General features: G+C 37.2%; 3 protein-coding genes, 1 non-coding gene and 2 pseudogenes across 5 annotated transcripts; 4 read left to right on the forward strand and 2 right to left on the reverse strand.

Annotated features, from left to right (window-relative positions):
• The first annotated feature begins 1,095 nt into the window (after positions 1-1,095).
• Positions 1,096-3,622, forward strand: LOC120141538 ((+)-delta-cadinene synthase isozyme A-like). The gene is made up of 7 exons (XM_039156377.1): positions 1,096-1,350; positions 1,441-1,711; positions 1,838-2,210; positions 2,320-2,538; positions 2,658-2,796; positions 2,880-3,128; positions 3,220-3,622. Exons 1-7 carry the CDS (start codon positions 1,219-1,221, stop codon positions 3,511-3,513), a joined length of 1,677 nt encoding a protein of 558 aa, XP_039012308.1. The 5' UTR covers positions 1,096-1,218; the 3' UTR covers positions 3,514-3,622.
• A 283-nt stretch (positions 3,623-3,905) lies between these two features.
• On the forward strand, positions 3,906-5,698 carry LOC120141650 (annotated as a pseudogene).
• A 1,742-nt stretch (positions 5,699-7,440) lies between these two features.
• LOC120141573 lies at positions 7,441-9,159 on the reverse strand. Its single transcript, XM_039156401.1, has 4 exons — positions 8,729-9,159; positions 8,246-8,411; positions 7,909-8,002; positions 7,441-7,828 (listed from the first exon to the last, which is right to left on the reverse strand). Exons 1-4 carry the CDS (start codon positions 9,106-9,108, stop codon positions 7,527-7,529), a joined length of 942 nt encoding a protein of 313 aa, XP_039012332.1. The 5' UTR covers positions 9,109-9,159; the 3' UTR covers positions 7,441-7,526.
• A 4,712-nt stretch (positions 9,160-13,871) lies between these two features.
• LOC120141558 lies at positions 13,872-17,295 on the forward strand (annotated as a pseudogene).
• An 853-nt stretch (positions 17,296-18,148) lies between these two features.
• LOC120141626 (universal stress protein PHOS32-like) lies at positions 18,149-20,167 on the reverse strand. 2 transcript variants are annotated; one of them, XM_039156443.1, is made up of 3 exons: positions 19,407-20,167; positions 18,382-18,425; positions 18,149-18,273 (listed from the first exon to the last, which is right to left on the reverse strand). In XM_039156443.1, exons 1-2 carry the CDS (start codon positions 20,068-20,070, stop codon positions 18,418-18,420), a joined length of 672 nt encoding a protein of 223 aa, XP_039012374.1. In that variant the 5' UTR covers positions 20,071-20,167; the 3' UTR covers positions 18,149-18,273; positions 18,382-18,417. The 2 variants fall into 2 exon arrangements, with proteins under 2 accessions (XP_039012374.1, XP_039012373.1); XM_039156442.1 differs by having other exon boundaries at positions 18,195-18,425.
• Positions 20,168-20,400: 233 nt separating this feature from the next.
• On the forward strand, positions 20,401-20,482 carry TRNAS-AGA. Its single transcript has one exon. It is a non-coding gene; the product is annotated as a tRNA-Ser (tRNA).
• The last annotated feature ends 1,638 nt before the right edge of the window (positions 20,483-22,120 follow it).

The following is a 22,120-nucleotide window of genomic DNA, read 5'->3' on the forward strand; positions in this document are numbered from 1 at the left end:
GAGTATGAGTTTTGAGCGGAATTGCACGGTGGTTCAAATGGTGGTGTGGCTTACGGATGTCAGGATCGACCGGAATCAACGACATTGGCTTAAAATCTGACGAATCTTTGAACGTTTTTCCACGACAAACGGTGATAGCTTATGACGAAAGTTCAACGGGGGTATGATCGGGGGTCGACGGCGGTGATGGTCACGGTTTGCAAGCCGGTGACCATGGAATGGGGAAGGGGGTTGCTACTGTTGGGTTTTTTTTAATAAAAAATATTTTTATTTTTTAAAATAAATTCTAAAATTTACCAGAGCTTGAAACGTGTCATTTAATGGTCAAATTTAACGGCGTTACAATCCAGACACCTAAAAGTGTTCCGATGAAAACGTTAGACACCTAATTTAAGTGAAAATTTCTTTAGGCACTAAAACATTTTTCGAGACAAAATTTAGGTACTTATTTTTGTATTAATATTAAATTTTATGTGGAGTTTAAGTTTAGATTAAGTAATTCAATTATTTAAATTTAAGTTAAGTTTATTAAATATTTTGATTATTTAAACTTGGATTTTATTTGGTCGAATTATATATTCCTATTGTCAAATTTTCGGCTTACTAAGAAGTAATCAAAGTTTGAATTGGGATGAATTAATGGAATTATTTAAAATTGAGTCAAAATAGACTGCCTTCATGTTATATGTACCTATCGACTGATCAGAGAAATGGAATTATTTAAAGCGTTAGTATTTTAAATACTATAAAATCTAATTCCATATACTTGTCATGTTCTGCAGGGATGCGTATATTGCTTTATACTTTAAAGCCTTCACCAACTTTTCATTGTTTGTTTCACGAGAAAATTCAACAAATTATTAGTCAGAAAGACTGCTAAGTAATCTACTCATGACTCAACTTCTGTCAAACTAAATATATTAAGATAATGTTTTAGAGGCACCAACATTGAAGGAGAGAGTAGAAAGAAAATGGACCTTTCTCAGTATATTTGCATATTTTATACTTCAAATATAGTAAAAATATCTTCAATTTACGTTGTCTTTTTTGACTTTAATGATCAATCTTCTATCTATAAATACATGCATCAATTGCATACTTACTCTCATCCCGAATCTCTGTTTTTAACCTTATAAACAGTAGGCAAAGGCAGCAAACCAATCTTTGTGTTATTTGCTTCCAAGAACCCTACTCCTTCCCTTCAAGCTATCTTTGATAATGGCTTCAACACAAGTTTCACAAGTTGCTGCTTCATCCCTTCCCGTCATTCCAACGGACACTGAAAACCGGCCCAAGGCCGACTTTCATCCCGGCATTTGGGGTGATATGTTCATTCAATGTCCCAATATGGTAATCTATAATTTCTTTTATTCTTTTTACAAATTTCTTTATCTATCTTTGAGTTTTGTTTGCTGAGATTTGATTGTCCTACTTGAGCAGGATATTGATGCTGCAACTGAATTACAATTCGAAGAATTGAAAGAGCAAGTGAGGAAGATGATTGTGGGACCCGTTGATGATTTGAACCAAAAGCTGGCCTTCATTGATGCAGTTCAAAGATTGGGTGTAAGTTATCATTTCGAGAAAGAGATTGACGATGAACTTGAGAATATTTACCATGACATGAAGAGCGATGATGTTGAGTATGATCTCTACACCACAGCTCTTCGATTCCGATTACTAAGACAACATGGCTACCGTGTTTCCTGCGGTAATTTAGTCTTGAACTTTCATACTTTTAAGATTATTGAACCGTAATTCGTAATTATCAACACACAAAAAACTTAGAAATATAAATATATTGATGTATTGATGATGACTTGGGGTGGTGGAGCAGAGGCATTCAACATGTTCAAGGATGTGGAAGGGAATTTCAAGGCATCACCGGCGAGTGATGTGCGAGGATTGTTGGAACTTTACGAAGCTTCCCATATGAGGATCCAAGGGGATGATATACTTGAGGAAGCCATTTCTTTCACCAAAGCTCAACTTACCCTCTCATTACCAGCATTAGACCATCTACTGTCGGAACAGGTCGATCACGCCTTAAAGCAGTCGATCCGAAGGGGGTTGCCGAGGGTTGAGGCCCGGAAATTCATTTCCGTATATGAAGACATCGAATCCCATAACAAAGCACTGCTTCAGTTCGCAAAGATTGATTTCAACTTGCTGCAACTTTTGCATAGGAAAGAGCTAAGTGAGATCTGTAGGTAAGTTTTGCTATGAAGCCTAACCCTTTATTCATAAATCATCCTGTTGTTGTTTAGTTTCTATTTCTTACAAATGAATTGAAAGCCAGATTTTTATGATTCTTTGAAGGTGGTGGAAGGATTTGGACTTTACAAGAAAGCTGCCATTTGCAAGAGACAGAGTGGTGGAAGGGTATTTTTGGATTATGGGAGTTTACTTTGAACCCCAATACTCTCTTGGGAGAAAGTTTTTGACAAAAGTCATAGCAATGGCTTCCATTGTGGATGACACATATGATTCATTCGCAACATATGATGAACTCATTCCCTATACAGATGCAATTGAAAGGTTGGATTTCTTGCATTATAAGTTAACATTCATTTTGTGATATTTAAATCCTAGACTTGTCGGATATTATGACCGAATGAAGCGTTGGGTTTGAAATTAATTTTCACATTGTGTTTCAGGTGGGATCTTAAATGCATGGATCAACTCCCGGAGTACATGCAAATAAGCTACAAGGCACTGTTGGACGTTTATGAAGAAATGGAACAATTATTGGTAGATAAAGAGAGACAATATGGAGTCGAGTACGCTAAAAAAGCGGTACGTAACAATACAATCTTGTATAAAAAATCCGAAACGTTCGATAATAATTATATTGTGAAATTAATGCTCTCAACCCTCAGATGATACGCCTTGCTCAAGCTTACCTTTTGGAGGCGAAATGGACGCATCTAAACTATAAACCAACCTTCGAGGAGTTTAGGGATAATGCATTGCCGACCTCGGGCTATGCCATGCTTGCCATCACGGCGTTCGTCGGGATGGGCGATGTTATAACCCCCGAGACCTTCAAATGGGCAGCCAATGACCCTAAGATCATCAAAGCCTCCACCATTATTTGCAGGTTCATGGACGACATTGCTGAACACAAGGTATACTTGCTATATACCCACCCACATTCCTAGATTCTAAACTTTTGGGGTATGCATTTGCTAAATGAAGACATGTTCCATATGGGTGCAGTTCAACCACAGGAGAGAAGACGATTGCTCGGCCATCGAGTGTTACATGGAACAGTACGGCGTGACGGCACAAGAAGCATACGATGAATTCAACAAACACATCGAGAGTTCATGGAAAGACGTAAACGAAGAGTTCTTGAAACCGACGGAAATGCCGACACCGGTTCTTTCCCGGAGTCTCAACCTTGCGAGAGTTATGGATGTGCTTTACAGAGAAGGCGATGGTTACACGCATGTTGGGAAAGCTGCTAAAGGAGGGATCACTTCTTTGTTGATCGATGCAATCCCACTTTGAACATTCAAAATTTGACCTCTCTTCTCAAGATGATTTTCTACCAACTACTATTCATAAAGTTTGTACTGAACTGAAAAGAAAAGTCTAAATTTATAATTTGTTTTTCTTTTATGTACAAAGGAATGAAGAAATCAATACTCTTTGTTCTTTGCAACTTTTCAATGCAATAAAATTATTTTGCATCCATTTTTCTTTACCGTGCAATATTTGTTAATTTTTTTTTTGGCAAAGTAAAAAGTATAAATATATTCTACGTTTTCAATTTTAATAGCATACTTTTTCATATAAATTTTTAATTCTTTTAGAAAGTATTTTTCCTTGGTCCTTAAATAATGGTAAGCAGGTGCTTTGGTCCCTTTGGTTATATAATGCAATTACTGTTTTAGTCCTGTCCTTAAATAGTGATAATAAAAGGACAAATTGGCCTTTGTTCATTATCTATCGTTTGCGTGCATGGTTTTGATGAGACAAACATTGCTATGAAACTAATCAAGGGTGCCATTGTCGGATGTCCCAGCCCTGGCTTCAGGTTGGAGTCACCTTTAATCCAACCGAACAAGGTACCGGAATGGGAACCTGGATCCGAACCAGAGAAGCTTTGTGTAGACGACATGTTAGATGTATATTGCGGAGAATTCGGGCCATGGCAATTGCGACACTTTGTTTTAACGAGCCTAGCATGGGCGTTGGAAGCTTTCCACACCATGGTTATGATATTTGCCGACCAGGAACCCGCTTGGCGGTGCGTAAAAGGGTCGGGATCACTGTGTGACAAGAAGGTGGCAAGTGTTTGTGGGCTTGAACCAGGGTCTTGGGAATGGCAGGGTGGTTCGGAGAGCTCAACCGTGGCTCAGTGGGGATTGGTTTGTGGGGAGAAATATAAGGTTGGGCTTGTTCAAGCCCTGTTTTTCGCTGGCTGCATGATTGGTAAAATATTTTACACACAAAACGGAAAAATCGGATATAAATTCTTAAATTATCATGTATAAACCATATCTGAATGGATGATTAAATTCAATTTTGGTACATAAAAATTGTCAGGTGCAGGAGTATTTGGTCGTCTATCAGACGTGGACCTTGGAAGAAAAGGTTCATTAAAAGTAGTTTGCATCTTAAATGCCATCTTTGGTTGCCTAACATCATTAGCCCCCGACTACTTCACATATATGCTGCTCAGGTTCCTAACAGGGTTCAGCACTGGTGGCGTCGGGCTCTGCTCCTTCGTGTTAGCCACCGAACCAGTCGGTCCAACCAAGCGCAGAGCTGCCGGCATGACCACGTTCTGTTTCTTTCCAACCGGTATTGCCTCACTTGCAGGCATTGCTTACGTTTTCCTACATGGCGTACTCTTTATGTCGCCTCCTCCATCCCCTCCATCCTTTTTCTCCTCCTCGTCATTCCGTTCATTTCCGAGTCCCCGCAATGGTACCTTGTTCGAGGCGAAATGAACGAAGCGATGAAGATCATGCAGGCTATAGCAAAATCTAATGGAAATAATCTCCCCGAGGGGGTAATCCTAGCACTGGACGATGAAGTTAATGATGCTTCGAATGATAATTGTTCCAAGGAAGAATCCGGCCCTGTCGTCGATGTAATCCGATCACCGATCACCCGTTTTCGACTATTCGTAGCTGTCACGATCAACTTCACGTGCTCGGGTGTGTACTATGGCCTTAGCTTGAATGTTGTGAACCTAGAGACAAACCTTCACCTAAGTGTCCTACTCAATGCCGTGGCTGAAATGCTTGCGTTCATAATAACAGCAGTTCTATTGGACAGATTCGGGAGGAAGCCATTGGCAGTTGGGTCACAATGGATCAGTGCTATATTCTGTTTGACGGGGTGTGTAGTGGGAAACGTTGGAATATGGAAAGTGATCAAATTGTGTTGTGGGGTTTTGGGGATATTTGGGATGGCTGCAACGTACAATCTGTTGTTTATCTATACGGCTGAGATTTTCCCCACGGTGGTGAGAAACACGGCCCTTGGAAGTGCAACTCAGGCGGCCCAAATGGGGGCCATTTTGGCACCGTTGGTGGTGGTTTTGGGTCGGGTTCTTCCGTTTCTGGTGTTCGGGTTATGTGGACTGTTTGGTGGGTTGCTTGCGTTTTACCTGCCGGAGACGCTGAACAAGCCATTGTACGATCCTATGGGAGAAGGGGAGGCTGATTGGAGAATCACTTGAAACTATAATTACTGTATTTTTTTAACCACTTTTTACCTTTTTTTCTCCCAATTTTTGACACTGATTGTTATGTTCATGACATTTTTTTAGCATTGTAAAGTATTTAATTTTATTAAATGATTGATATTTAAAGAAAATAATGGAGCATGACTATGACCCGTAGTTTTATTTTCGGTTGTTTACAAATTGTTGTTGTTTTCACTTCAGCATGAAGTTTCTAAGAAATCGGCACTTGATTTGTAATTTTAGTTGGAAAATTGGTTAAATAAACAATCGAGTGAGAATCTCACAGCCTGATGAGTTAACGTCAGGTAAACAAGGCCAATATTGTTAGAACCGAAATCATAATAAATATGAAAATAACCAGAATCTGACCATGTCAAACCATCAACAATAATAAATACTAGATTTACGAAAGTGTGCCTGAAGTAATCGATAAGTTGAAATCCTGGAGTGTATCTTTAGTTGTGATCTTACAAGAAAATATAGTTCCCTTAAATATAAATTCTCTAACGAAGATGAGAGCAAACACGAGAACATCTATTTCTTAGGGTCTATGACCCCTTTATATAGCTGATTTAAGAATCAGTCATTGTATGTACTTATAACTATACCCCTTATCGAATTATAAATATAATTATAACGGTATTTATAATTTTATTTTTGCGACGCTTATAATATCTTATGACTTTATAACATAATTTATTACTTAATTTATGTTATATTTTATGATAATAATATACATTAAAAATATATACTCATAATTATGAATTTTAATCCAACAAATATTGCCTGTTTAGGTGTGTTACATAAGGCATGCAACATGGAATTGACAATAAGCATTTGGAACTCCATTTTCATTGTTAAATTTCTAGCAATTTCCCGTTTTCACTGTTTTAGATGTACATTCAGTACAACTTTTAAGCCTTCAATCACGGGGGTGTTAAATTATCTGAATTCAAAACGATTTTATACCCTCGATTTCCTTTAAGAAAATAATCGGAGTAAATATGAGGGGGAAAAAAGATAATTATTGTAATATTCTTTTTTATATATATATTTTAAATATCTTCTATTTTTATTGGATAGGAAATGATGATAATTATTTATGTTCCTCTTTATAAAATTTTTAATTCTGTTTAATTTCGTAGAATAAAAATAGGAAAAAATATTTTGGGTCAAGTCAGAGAGATTTTAAGGGTTTAATGTCATAGTTGAGATTGATGAAAAATTAAAAAATGTGAGTGAAATCAAGTTCGAGTGAAAATTCTGAATTTTAATGAAAAATTATCAAATGTTAGGTTAATCTAATTTGATTGAAAATTTTAAATATTTTAACCCGATCGAGATAATTAAAAGTCGGACCTATACCCATCCCTAACTTGAGTGACAAGCTATGAATGCCAATTTTGGATTTTGTAATATTTAACATGTATAAATTTGAACGGATGGTATGCTCATCACTAACTTAAGTGACAAGCTATGAATGGCAATAGAATTAAAGGATGGTATGCTCAACCCTAACTTAAGTGACAAGTTATGAATGAATGCCAATAGAATTGGATTTTGGAATATTTAGAATGTCTAATTTTGAATGGACGGTAATGGTGTGCTATTGTAATGTTTAGAATATTTAAATCTGATTTATTTATAAAAAAAAATCTGAATTTATTTATAATTTACATGGTAGCTAAATACGTTTATAATAAATGGATTTAGCTCCCGTGGCAACTTTAGCAGTACACCATTATCATCATCCACAAAAGCATCCGATTCAAAAATGAAAATATTTTGTTTTGTAAGATAGACGAATTCGCAGACTTCAAATCTAGACTCGTTTAAGAAGCACAACCATAATAACCATCACGGCCAATCCCACCAGGCCGGCTCCGATCGTCTTCTCGAAATAGTTCAATCCGGCATTTCCTTTCTCCACTCCAGCAGAGGGTAAAGTAAAGAGGTTCTGAAGGAAATCCGTTGCTTTATTAGCCATCTCAGCCACACTAGTCTTGAAGTTCTCCACAAAATCCAGAAATGGATTCCCGACTTGATTTGCATCGAAATATTCTTCGATCTTTACCGAAGAAGGCTCACAACCACCGGGGGATCCAATATTTTCAAATGCATAACCTGCAACACATTCTTTTAAATTCATGAAAAAAAGAGTAAGAGAAGCATCAAATATCGAAACCGATACGTAAAATTCTCACTGGTCTTATGAGACCGGATGAAGTCCATGTAAGCCGGATTGTGCAATACAGCATTCCATACATTTGGATCCGCAGCAATTGACGCAACCATAGACTGGGAGCAAAAACAAAACCATGTACTTTTGCAGAACATAACAACATTATAAACTTTCTGTAATCTGTATGAAAGATTTCGTATTCAAACATGTCGAAAACCAACTCGAAGACCAGACATGGTCAGGAAGACGTGTCTGACATAACTCATATCACAAGATCCAACATTTTTAGAGGAAATTAATCTAATGGTTTCGTCATGATAAAGAAATCATGACAGAAATCGAAAGAGTTAAACGACAACCTGAACTGCAGGGCTTTCATTGAGTAATTTGAATGCGTGAACAGCAGGCTTTGGTGCTAAAGTGGCTTTAACATCATATGCAATGCAATCTTTAGTTTCCTCTGAAATCAATGATGAACGAGATGAATGAGCATCATCGGTCCAATTTGGAGACGATATATAAGCCCTGAAAACAAAAAACACGAAACCGCAAAAAATATTATGTAACAGATCATGAAAAGCAATGTAGTTAGAACATCAAGAACTTAAAGCGATACATAACTTAGAAGATTCAAGTTTTCTAGTCTGGGGCTATTGAAAATGATGTGCCCCACTTTATAATTTCAGAATTTTCATGAAATTCAACATCTAAATCGAAGGAAAGTGATGATAATTCGTATATCAGAATACTTCATTTCAAATTTCGAAAAGATGGATCTTGTATTGAATGAATGGATCCAATGAAAGAAAAGAATAAAATTTTGTCAAAGCAATGATCTTTACTTATCCAATGCATCTTTCAAATCAGTAGTGGCTTCTTTAGCCTCCTCAAGGGTTGGAACACCGCCGAACAACACCCGAGCAATCGGCTTTCCTCCGACGGAAATGGCGGTGGGCGCCTCCTCTTCAATACCTTCAGCAAACTCCCAATCGTCCACCAATTCCCATGACGCCATCTGATTGACCGACGCCGTCATTTCAGAAGCCGAACAAGCTCCACCGCCAGAAACAGGAATTCCGGAAGAACCCGAACGAGAAGCAGCGACGCGCACGACGGAGTACTCCGCAGACGAAGGAACCACCTGAACACCGCCAGGAAGGCCGGTGTTAACAATACCGGCCCCTGCGACCTTCGCTGCCGCCCTCATTACTCCTCCTCCCATTTTGGTAATTCGAAGAAAAATTTTAAAGATTTCGGAGAAATTAAGGAAACTATGGATAACATTCTGTTATTCAGACATTGGTTATTTAAATAAATCATTTTAAAACCTTTTTTATTTACTAAAATAATACTAATAATTTTTTGTGTTTTAAAAAAGTATTAATTTTTGTAAAGAAAATTATAAAATATTAAAAAATATACGTATGGTAATATATCATATTTTGTAACAAAACTTCCATTAATTAAATACATTTGCTGCTTGAATAAATATATAATTTTTGGATTTAAATGTATCTATTTCAACAGAATAATAAAAAATTAAAAACTTATATCAAGAGTAATATACTTAAGAGAAAAGAGAAAGGAACAGGGGAGGGGAAAGTTGAGCTGATTGAAGATTAGATGGAAATAGTGATGGACTTAGGGGAGGCTGTCGCCTTCCCTAAAATATAAAATTATCATACATTTTAATTTTTTTCTGTTTATTTTTAATTGAAAATAGCCTTCCCTAAAATATAAAATTATCATACATTTTAATTTTTTTCTGTTTATTTTTAATTGAAAACATATTTTCACTCTTCTAAAATTTTATAAATTTAAGTTCGCTCCCTAAATTTAAAATCATTCGCCTGTCAGGAAAGCTTGGAGTGCAATATATTGAAGACTTGAGATTTCCAAGATAGGAGTCCCTTGTAATGAAAAGACGTAATGTGGTCGTGAAAGGGGAGGCATTCCAAATCAGTTCAGTTCAGGGCTTTGGAACTTATGGCCATGCCAAGGTTTCCCAGAAGCTTGGGTAGGGGTATAATTGTCAATTCAATCACAATATCTATAAATGTGTATGAAAGTTTATTATCAAATAATTGAGTCTTTAAAACAGATATTACCTTGTATTTATTTTAGACTAAAAAACAATGTACATAAGTTTCTTTAAGGGAAGGTCCCATGAAAGTCGTATTGGTATCTATCATCATGGAGAAGTTCTGATGATCCTGCTCCAGGAAGCCTTTACATTCGGACTTGATTTCCAGACTTGGTTTTGAAAGAAGGCTCCTCGGTGCGATTTCATTCCAGTGAAAAGGAGTTATACAACGGATACATCCATGGCCTTGGGCATAGCTCAATTCTTACAAGATTAGTGATTAGTCATAATGGAGATTTGAGGCATTTCAAATGGACTGATCAACCCCGACGCTGGGTGCATTATCGTTCAACTCAAGAGGCTACTTGTGACGGTTTCGGATTGTGTGGCGCAATTGCCGTCTCCAATCCTAATAACTCCCCCATTTGTGCTTGCTTGGATGGATTCGTGCCAAAAGAAACAAGGCGGAATGGGATAAAAGACCAGGGTCAGGTGGTTGCATTAGAAAGACACACCTGAGCTGTGGATATGGATTTAAGGAGATCCAGGGAGTGAAGTTTCCATACTCAGCATCCTATGTATCACGGGTACGGCAACTTAGTGGCGTACCAAGTACCTGATATGTCCCTAACATGGGTACGGAACGAGTACAACTTGGGTACATACCGTGGATATCCCATTTTCAGGGGGTACGACTGAAATTAATCGGGTATGTTAAAGAGATTTTCAGGGACGTATCGGGAGACATATTTGATATTCATGTGCATACCTGAAATTATTTTTAAGATTTAAACACTAAAAAAGATATAGATAAATTATGATATGATTTTATTGTTTTAATTAGGATTTAATTTCTTTGACTTATTTTTCAGATTCGAAAAGTTGATAGACTAATTATGGTGTCAAAACTCCATTACTCTAATTTTTGTCTTTCAAAATTTTTGGACAATCTACTTCATCTAGGGACGGAAAAATCCCCATATTCACCTAATATTTTCATATTCACTATTTACCCATCACCCGAGATGAGTAAAAATTTTAAATCCACACCGTCCACGCAAATATATTCTCAAATCCATCCCCACTCCAACTACCCAACTGGACAACCACCATCAATCTCATACCCGTCTGTATCTGCCAGTACCCCTCTATACCCACCAATTTGAGATAAGAGAAACAATGGCCTTCAATTCTAAAAATGTTTATACCATAACATTTGGTTAAATTACAAGTCATGTCCTATAAAATCTAAAGATTTACATAATAGTCTTTAGAATTATATCTAAATTCATAATGGTCCAAAATTTATATGGTAAGTAGTTAGTGGGCGGGCGGATGTGGGGCGGGTGGATGCGGGGTGGGTGCATACGAGACGGGTAAGGTCTCAAACCCATCACCTACCCACTACCCACGGCGGATATGACTTCTTACATCCACACGCGCTCACTACCCACTAAACTTATATCCATCCCCGCTCTAATTGGAACGGGTACAATGCAAAACCCACGAAATTGTACTCGTCTGTCATCTCTAACTTCATCCTTGTTATAGGCATAATAATCCGAGACGATACAACAAAATAATAATTAAAAAAGTGAATAAAGTACATTAATTTGTACCAAGGTGTCATGTCACCTTTAACGCATGTAATACCGAATAATTGGTATGTAACGACAAAACCAAATACAACCAAGAAACATATTTGTAATTTTTTTTCATGGTGATTCAACATATTGTAGCAAAGGACGATCAACACCACGGTAGGATCTCGTCGCAAAATTCATGTACATAAAACAAGAATAAAACAAAACGATTAATAACATAGAAAAATATTCTATTTAATAATCAAAAGGAGTATAGAATCAATGATTGGAACCGAGTCGACGCCTACAACTATGTAGTTTCCTTAAGACAGATTTTCGGCCACTCTTTGGTTCTTGAGATCATTGGTCGTCTATCTCCCATGATACAATAACAAGATGATCAGCGTACAACAACACAACTGTCGATATCACGAACTATTCCTTGTTTTCTCCTATCACAAAAAACTAGATAAAAGAATTCTTTTGAATTGGTTTTTGAGTTGTTTTTGAATTGTGTTTAACCTAGTAGGTTAACACAGAATTTATAGGGAGTTCACGTTGTGAACAATTGAAAATTTTTGACTTAATGAAACATTAATAAGAATCAAAGAATTAAGCAATTTCTAAAATTGTTTTGATTAAATAAACATTTTAATATTTATCATTTTAATTTCAAAACAGATTTTGAAAAAATATTCTCTATTTGAGAAAAATATCTCATATTTGAATTAAAATACCTGCAAGCCCAGAAAGAGCTAGACCGGTTCGGATATTACGTTACCCACATAGTGTACGTCTGTACATTTACGAACCAACAATTGGTTTCACATTTTCCTCAACAACGTTTGGATCAATTTCTTATTCAAAGCTATAAAATTATCAAAAGAAAATCCAACAATCCTCTTGTTGTGAAAGAAATTGAAGTACTTATTTCTTTGTTCACTCACTTAAGAGGAAATAAGTAAAATCTAAATCGTGCTGAAGATTACTTACATCCATATAGACGTCATTTTCTATCAAAGAATTCTAATTAATATGAACTTTAATGATTATTTATGATATTTTTATGTCTTTTAAAATATTAAAATTTATTTTATATTTACCATGTACTCATCGTACTGTAATGTATAATTTTAGAAATTGTCATTTCTCATACCCGTATCTGTCTCGTACTTGTATCGGTGCAACATAGTCGGCATCGGACTTTAACAGCACTATGAACCTTGAAGTGTGTAAGTCTCAGCGTTTAAAGTCCTACTCCTGCAAAGCTTATTTGCTAATTCGGATTTAGGATATGGAGGAAGCCGGGGGCAAATCTGGTTTGATTGATGAACTGACTGATATAAACAAACCCCTGGAAGAGGACAATTGATTTATATACGAATGGCCAGGTCGGAAATAGGTATGAAACTCTCTTCAACCCTCAAGTATTGAGCGTAATAATACTCTGTTGTCGCTGGAAACAGCTTAAGTTGTTCTATGAAGCACTAGTTTGGGTTTTTTGGGTACTTGCTGAAACAAAAGAACCGGCTTGAGATGCGTGGATGATGAAAATCCCTTATTCTTGTCTCCGGAATATGCCCGATCAATTCTGGCGTTTTTAGCTTCCATCTAGAGATCATAATAGGGAAACGGATCAAGTACAGCTACAGATATTTAGCATATTACAGGAAGGGCCAAGTTCCTTCTATTACATGACTTGTTTGATATTGATATGTCCATTTTTGCTCCTCATGAATAGGTGTTGAAATACTGGCACCAAGAAAAGTTCTACTTTATTGACTTGTATAGTTGGATTTACAGATGCTTATTTATTGGTCATCAATTTATTCCGTGCAGATACGCTCCATAAAGTCCAACTTTTCTTTTCCATCAAGTTGAAATTTCAAAGATGTTGTACATTTTAAGATTTCATAAATTTTGTTTATTAGATAGATTCATTTTTTAAATTTATCTGAATTTTGCAATTGAATAATTCATAATCAACACCCTCAAATGTTAAGTTAACCCTAAATGTAGACATTGGCAAATGTTGTATTAGAAAGGCATAAATTGGGGCGGTTGAGGTGGTAGATGTAGCCTTGGTCATTAAAAAGCCAAACAATTTGCAAACTTTATTGTGATATTAGGTTTTATATCAGCAAATCTGGACCACTTGCTTGATGCAGGGGAAAAATTATATGAAGAATAAATAAAAATCTAAGTATAATTGTTCTTTAATCCAGCTCTTGTTTCTTAGTATGGTGCTATCAACAAACATTTTTTTTTCTTAGAAAAATCAAAGGTGACATTCAATTGGTTTAAGATTCATAGTGGTTGCATTAGCTATGGAAATTATTTACTTGAGTTGAAAAGGAAGCAGCTTTGTAGCGTTTAGTTCTTCATCATATCAATGGAAGCCTTTGCCGTTCTTCTTCTTTGCTCCTTTTTGTTTGCTAATCTTACTATATCCACACCAGTGGACACCTTGAATGCAACTCAAATACTTAAAGATGGCGACACAATAGTTTCAGCAAGTGGAAGATTTGAGTTAGGGTTCTTCAGTCCAAGTAATTCAACCAAGAACAAGTACCTGGGAATTTGGTACAAACAAATACCACTCAAAACTGCAGTATGGGTAGCCAACCGAGAATCCCCTCTCAATGATTCATCAGCTGTTTTGAAACTCACCAGTCAAGGGATTTTAGTCCTTCAGATTCATAATGGAACCACCATTTGGCGTTCAAACACGTCGAGACTGGCTCAGAATCCGTCTGCAACGCTGTTCGATTCGGGAAACTTCGTTGTGAAAGACGAAAATGAGAGAAATCAGGAGAATTTCTTGTGGCAAAGCTTTGATCATCCATGTGATACATTGCTTCAAGGGATGAAGCTTGGGAAGGACTTAGTCACAGGCCTGGATCGATCCCTGTTTCCTGGAGAACTCCTGATGATCCTGCTCCCGGTAATTTTACGTATCGATTTGAAGTCGGTGGTTTTCCGTAACTTATACTTCGAGAAGGTTCAGTCATCCGGTTCCGACCTGGTCCTTGGAACGGTATACGGTTTAGCGGCACACCTGAACTAAAACCGAACAAGTTCTTCACAGTCTCTGTTGTGATCAATGACAAGGAAGTATATGACACATATGGTTCATAATAGCTCAGTTCTTTCGAGGATGGTGTTGAGCCATGACGGACTTTGGGAGCGGCTAACATGGACTGATCGAACCCAAAGTTGGCAAATTTTCGTGACGGTTCAAATGGACCCTTGTGATAGTTACGGACTATGTGGTGCATATGGCAGCTGCAATGCAAGCAACAGTGTAAAATGCAGTTGTCTGAAAGGATTTGTTCCGAAGTTTCAGAAGGATTGGGAGACTCAAAACTGGTCTCGCAGTTGTGTTAGAAGAACCGCATTGAACTGCTCGAGTGACGGGTTTTTGAAGTATTCGAATGTGAAGTTACCGGATTCGAGACAGTCATGGTTTAATTACAGCATAAATCTTGACGAGTGTAAGAATTTGTGTACTAGAAATTGTTCTTGTACTGCATATTCCAATTTGGATATTAGAGATGGAGGAAGTGGGTGCATGCTTTGTTTTGTTGATCTGGTTGAAATTCAACAATTCAGTGAAAATGGACAAGATTTATATTTAAGGATGGCTGCATCAGAACTAGGTATGTAAATTTCTTTCCTTGATGCTCGACAACTTGAGCTATCGAATAAGTTGAATTCGAGTATCTTTTCTCTTTAATGATTCTAACTCGAATATTTCTGGTATGATTCCAATGAAATAGAGAGTACAAAATCCAAGGACAAGGAAAGAACTTGGGTTGCATTCATCTCAATGTTATCTGCAGCAGTATTGATCCTTGGATCAACCTTGATCTTATATATTTGGAGGAAGAGACGCCATGAAAACCCTGGTAGATATGCATTACAGCACTCACAAATACACTGTTTAACACTTCCATTTGTGTTTTTTTTTTAATAATTGTTCATTAGATCTTTACAGAAACTTTTCATGATGCATCTGGTGTTTCTGTTGGCATATCTACATACCATATGTTGCTCCATCTTTTTCAGTTTTCTTCAAATACAAGACATTAATGTTCGACGCATTATGAGACATGGATATGAAGATGAGTATATATCCTTTACATTTTCTCCAACTTCTACTTTCCAGGATTGACAACATCCACATTTGTCCCTGAAAGCTGTCTCGGTGTTAAAAATCAGAACGAAGAGTTCGAGTTACCATCGTTTGATTTAGCCACAATTGTTCTCACAACTGATAACTTTTCGATCAAGAATAAACTTGGACAAGGCGGTTTTGGATCTGTCTATAAGGTAGCAATCTTGTTCAAACTCCATGTTATCTATGTTACTTAGATTATGAGTGTTAGTGTTAGATATAAATTTCGGATATGAATATTTTAACATCGGAAATGATCATTCAGAAAGACATCTGGTTGCAAAGATAAAAATATAGTTATGCAATTTTGCAGGGGTTATTGAAGGATGGGCGAGAAATTGCAGTACAGAGTCTATTGGGAAGCTCAGGAGAAGGACTTGATGAGTTCAAAAATGAAGTCATGCACATTGCAAAACTTCAGCATCGAAATTTAGTGAAGCTTTTAGGATGCTGCATACATGCTGATGAAAAGATCTTGATCTATGAATCTATGCCGAACAAAAGCCTCGACTTCTTTATTTTTGGTACAAATTTCTGATCTGAACTGCTTACATCGAGATTTATAAGATTCATTGTGTCCGTGTCCGTAATCACGCTGAACATGCCTATGGCTGACTTTTGTGTGAAAAAATCTGAACAGATGAAAGTCAGAGCAAGCCACTGGATTGGCCTATACGATATAACATTATCAATGGGATTGCTCGTGGTCTACTTTATCTCCATCAAGATTCAAGACAGAGAATAATACATAGAGATTTGAAAGCTGCTAATGTTTTCATTAGACTATGAAATGAACCCCAAAATTTCAGACTTTGGGCTGGCTAGAAGTTTTGGAGAAAAGGAAACCGAGGCAAATACAAAGAAAGTTGTGGGAACATAGGAAGTAAAAATGCGAATTCCGAAACGACTTTACCTTTAATTCAGTTAGTTCATGCTATTGTCTTGGAAATGTTTGTTCCAGGTTTGACATAAAATTTTGTAACTATCTGCAGTGGTTACATGGCTCCAGAGTATGCGATTGATGGTCTATACTCCATTAAATCTGATGTCTTCAGCTATGGTGTATTGGTGCTCGAAATCGTAACCGGAAAGCGTAACAGAGGTTTCTGTCATCACGATCATCTTAATCTTCTTGGCCATGTAAGTCTTTGTCAAACTTAAAATCATGGATTTGAACTGGAAAATAACGAACGTACCGTGTTTGATTAAGTGCTTGTTTGGTGAATGTGTAGGCATGGAGACTGTTTGGTGAAGGAAAATCCATGGAGTTGATGGCAAAAACAGTGAGGGAAACTTGCAATCCATCTGAAATGTTGAGATCAATCCATGTTGCCCTGTTATGTGTGCAGCAAAGCCCGGAGGATAGACCAAACATGTCTAGTGTAGTACTGATGTTGGGAAGTCAAGGGTCATTGCCAGACCCTAAACAACCAGGTTTTTTCACCGAACGTGATGTAGTTGAATCCACATCTTCTTCATCGAACCCCCAAAAACTCTTATCGTCAAATGATTTCACCATTACAACGCCAGAAGCAAGATAAAAGAAAAGAAATGCTAACTTTTCAATGTTGGTTTTGCTTGCCTTAATGAACTCCTTGGAATTGATCGTATTAAGTCATTGAAGCATTCTAGTATCTTTTACTGTGTTTTTTTTAATGTCTTGTATCTCTTGGTTGTGGACCAATTAACAAAATCCGAAACTCCGATTATATGGTCAATTAATGTCGATCTGTTGTGTGAGCACAGTCCGGAAGACGGACCAAACAAGTCGGATGTTATGCCGATGCTGAGTTATGATGATCCATTGCCTTTTTTTTCTCTTAATACTGCCTTTCTTAATGAACAGAAACATTTTCGTATCGGTGAATTATTAAGCTAAAAATGGAATAGTAACTTTAAGTTGTATCGACAAGTAAATGTGATAATTAACTCTTTGGTCCTTTGAAAGAACATAATCCTTCTTTCAGAATGTCGAGCAAGATGAAATTAAAAATGCCAACTTTTCAATGTTGGTTTTTGCTTGCCTTTAGTTTCGTTGTGTGTTTTTCATGCACAAGTTCTAGTGTATCTCTTTCTGGTGATGCATGTCGATCATTTCCTATCACAGACTCGAAAGCTCATTCAAATTTTATATTCCCAAACTCAATCGTATCATCCGAACTTAAAAGTGACTGTCGGTCGTGCATGTGATCTCAATTCGGATAAAAACCAATACATATATTTGGTATATTATTCCGCACAAATGTTGGAAACAAACACTCAAAAGGGAAGCTTATGAGAAATGTTCATATTGATGCAGTGCAATATGGCATCAAAGCAAACATGAATAGCTCACAAAGCTGAAGCCAAATGTTGACACCAAGATCATCTCATAGTATATAATATTGCAGTAAAACATAATCGCCTCAAGAACCTCATCAAACATACAACCACCACGTCAACGTATAACACAGATGAGAAGAAAGTAGGAGAAAAACATAGGATCAATTTTAACCATGCATTTTGATGACTTTTCTTCGCCTCACGATTGGAGCCTTCTCTAAGCTATTTCAACAACACAAGAAAAGCAAGATAATGAGATTAGATTACGGACTATTGTAAAAAGAATAACAAATATATGACATTATTTTAGATATTTTCAACACCAATAACCTTGATAGTATAAAGCTGAACTTCACTGGCAACTTGCTAAGCATCTGCAATGAAAGAAGCATTTTAAATAATTGTGTTAATTTACAAGAGGTGGTAAGTTCAACAATATCGTACAAACTGCATACATAAACCGAAGAGCAGGAAAGAAACTCGGGATGCTATGGATTTCATGACAAGCAAGATCATGTTTAGTAATTCAAGTTGCTTTCACGTGAAAACAACATAGAGATCTTTTTCATTCTAAGTCTTCTTTTTCACAACCAATGGCCTTAAATAAACAAATAAAGCAAGACAATCATGTATGATCAATCGATATATAACAGCTTCCCCCAAAATGTAAGTGTCTTTTCCCAGTGAGGCATGTCATTCAGCATCCAGACTTATCTTTTCAGTCGCAATTTACTTCTCGAAGTGGAATCCAATATTTCTATAACTTATCTTATCCACTGAATAAAGATTCCCATTACTAAAAGTCCAAGAGTAAGAATCAGACTAAATAATTATAAGTTACAAGAACATGGACGGAACTAAAACTTTCCCACCACGTATGATACGTGATACGGATCACATTATACTACCACCATGCCCTATTTATCAGTTAATGTAACAAAATCTCTGAAACCAATCAAATTAAACAAAAACGTGTCATACTTTACCGAGAAAAGACCAACCTGTGGTAACTTTTTTTTTGATAGGACAACCTATGGTAACTTAAATAATGTATCTGCCATAACAACAAACTAAGACCTTTCTCACTATATTGCATCTGCCATATTGATCACATTATGCTGCTGTGCACCTAATCATCATCTAAAACAATACAAAAACACATTAACCAAGACAAAACACTAAGATGATCACTTCCAAGAAATCAAATTTCAGTCATTCAAAAACAAGAACAAAGTATGCCGAGATCAGCTATATGGATCACATGATGCAAGTAAACTTTGCAAGAAGTGCAAATATAAAAAAATTCCGATCAAACTGAAATAAACTCAAAAGTAAGACCCCAAAAAAGAATTAACCTTTGCCATCTTTCCCTTCCACCTCAGCCTGTTTAACCGTAACCATAGGCACGCCAATCCCAGCATCTTTATCATCAGGATACCTAACAACAATCACAGGACAGACACAATGATGCACACAATAATCGCTAACACTTCCCAATCTCCCATCACTCCCTTTTTTCTCAGCTCCAAATCCTCTACTCCCCATTATAACAGCACTCAACCCCAGCCTCTCCACCTCAAGACACAATCTTTCCCTCATATCGTGATCTTTCACTATATGAATTTTGAAGTGAATCCCGGCTTCTTTCAAGGGTTTGGCCAAATCCGCCGCCTTTGACGCCGTGAAGGCATCAAAATCGTCTTCGAGTTGTTGCTGGGACTGTGGGGTCTCTGGGTTTTGCTGGGTTTGAGGAAGTGGACCCCAGTCAGCTCCGAAGAGTACTGAAGTGGGCGAAACGTGGAGCAGGACGACAGCATCCCCGGGTCTGAGGTAGTTCTGGACGGCCCAACGCACGGCAAAAGCAGACTCATCGGAGAGGTCGACGGCTACCCCGATCTTACGCCGGGCGCCGGCAGTTGGGGTGGGAGTAGCGGCGGAAGTTGGATGGTGAGGCGAAGTGGGGTGATGGATCTTGATTGTTGGAAGCTGAGGATGATCACTGTTATCTGTAGGATTCATTCTCTTTGCTCAAAACAACACAAGGAGAGAGCTTTGAGCTGAAGGGAGTGCTTTAGATAGTTTTGGAGACGAAAGTGGAAGAACTTGAGTTTCAAGAATGGGAAGGGGAGACAAGACAAAATCGACAAAAGCAAAGTGAAACGAGTTCTACTTGTCATCATCCATGGTAAAGGAATAAGGAATTGGAACCATTTTCCCCCCGTACTGGAGCTTTGGGTTTGGGTTTCCGGAGGTGTTTCAGTGGACCTTTTGTTCTTGAACAGCCCATGTCTCTTCAATGGATTATGTTTACTTTTAAATTACAAATATTGAAACCACTTGCACCAGCTTGTGGACGTGCCGGAGTGGTTATCGGGCATGACTAGAAATCATGTGGGCTCTGCCCGCGCAGGTTCGAATCCTGTCGTCCACGAATTTTAATTTTTTTTTAATTTCTTTTATCTTTTCTTCTCATTTCAAAGTCTATGCCAACATTATTACTGTTATCTAAAATTCTATATTTCTGGGGTAAAGTAAATCTATGAAAATCCAAATTTAGTCACCAAAGCCATATAAATTAGATCAATCCCTTCATTAATAAACATAAACATCTCTCTCTCTATCTTGCTAGACACAGTCCGATCTCTTAAAGGCAGAACAATTTGTTTTTCTCACAAGAAAAACAATGAGTGCACCAAAGAGAACTTGGATTGTGGCAGCATCAATCTATGCAGTTGAGGCATTGAAGGACCAAGGAATCTGCAGATGGAATTATACCCTACGCCTTGCCAAGAACAACCCCAATAGGTCCTCGCCATCTTTGCGGTCCGAGGCACGGTCGGAGACGTCACCGGCAACAGAGATGGCAATGTCCGGTAAAATGAGAGAATAGAAGAAGTCCGACAAGTCTATGAAAAAGGTCATGGAACTAAATTCACGGGGTCCCAACACAATTAGGTTCTTATGTAAGTTTCATGTAATCACCATTTTTAGCTGCAGTAGCCCCTCCATCCAGCAGCTTCCAATACTGCCATCATCTCCCTTCCACGTTGCAACTCACCCGGCAGTTCCAACAAATTCCAGAAGAAGCCAGCTGCTCCTCCATACGTCGAAGCCCTATGGTGAATCACCACCATAGCTATGGTGACTCACCGAATGGCCACTCTTGTTACCGGTCTGAATGGCGTACGTGGTGGCCTATAAATAAGGTCACCAAATCTGCAAAAAAATAGGACACCAACACCGACGGAGAAGCAAGCTACCAACGATCCCAGACAACTACAAATTGGAAGAAAATAGAAGAAACCGAGGGACTTACCACCGAGGAGAGTCCAAACATCATCGGAGACGTTGTTCCAACCGAGGTAAAAGCTTCGGTTTTTCTTAGATTTAGGGTGATCTAAGAGTTTTCAGGAGGATTAAAGGCCCGATTCGGTATTAGGATTGAAAAAAGAGAAATTCATGGTGGTCGGCGGTGGCTGTCGTGGCCAGATTAAGGCGGCCGACGATCGGCCTTCCTCCGGACGGATGCTCTTAGAGAGATGGGAGAGAGTTTTTTCATCTCTCACTTAGAGATAGATTAAAAAATGAAAAATGAGAGGATATGGCTTTTTTAGCTTATTAAGGGTATTTATACCCTCACCAAAACGACGTAGTTTTGGTGAGGGCCTCTGTGTAATTTTCCTCTTATGAAAACTAGGTACGCAGTTCCTATAATTTATTATCTTTACATTATGGTCACTGAAATCAAGTTTCGGGATATTTTAATGATCTTTGAATTTTATTTATTTATAATTTAGTCATTAGTGTTATTTATATAATATTTAGGATAAATACTCATTTTAGTCCCTTATATTTTTTAATTTTTATTTTAATCCCGAATAATTGATTAATGTCAAATTACACTTTTAGGATATAGATTTCTTAATATTTCGAATTTGTATCTTTAATTTCAATACTTTATATTTTGATCCTGTAATTTTAATTTTATTTTTTATCACTATTCAATTGCTATTTAATTTTATTTTTATATATATTTAATTTAGTAATTTAATTATAATTTTATTTTTAT

Source organism: Hibiscus syriacus, unplaced genomic scaffold, assembly GCF_006381635.1.
Source record: "Hibiscus syriacus cultivar Baekdansim isolate YM2019G1 unplaced genomic scaffold, ASM638163v2 tig00110812_pilon, whole genome shotgun sequence".
NCBI classification, from domain to species: domain Eukaryota; kingdom Viridiplantae; phylum Streptophyta; class Magnoliopsida; order Malvales; family Malvaceae; genus Hibiscus; species Hibiscus syriacus.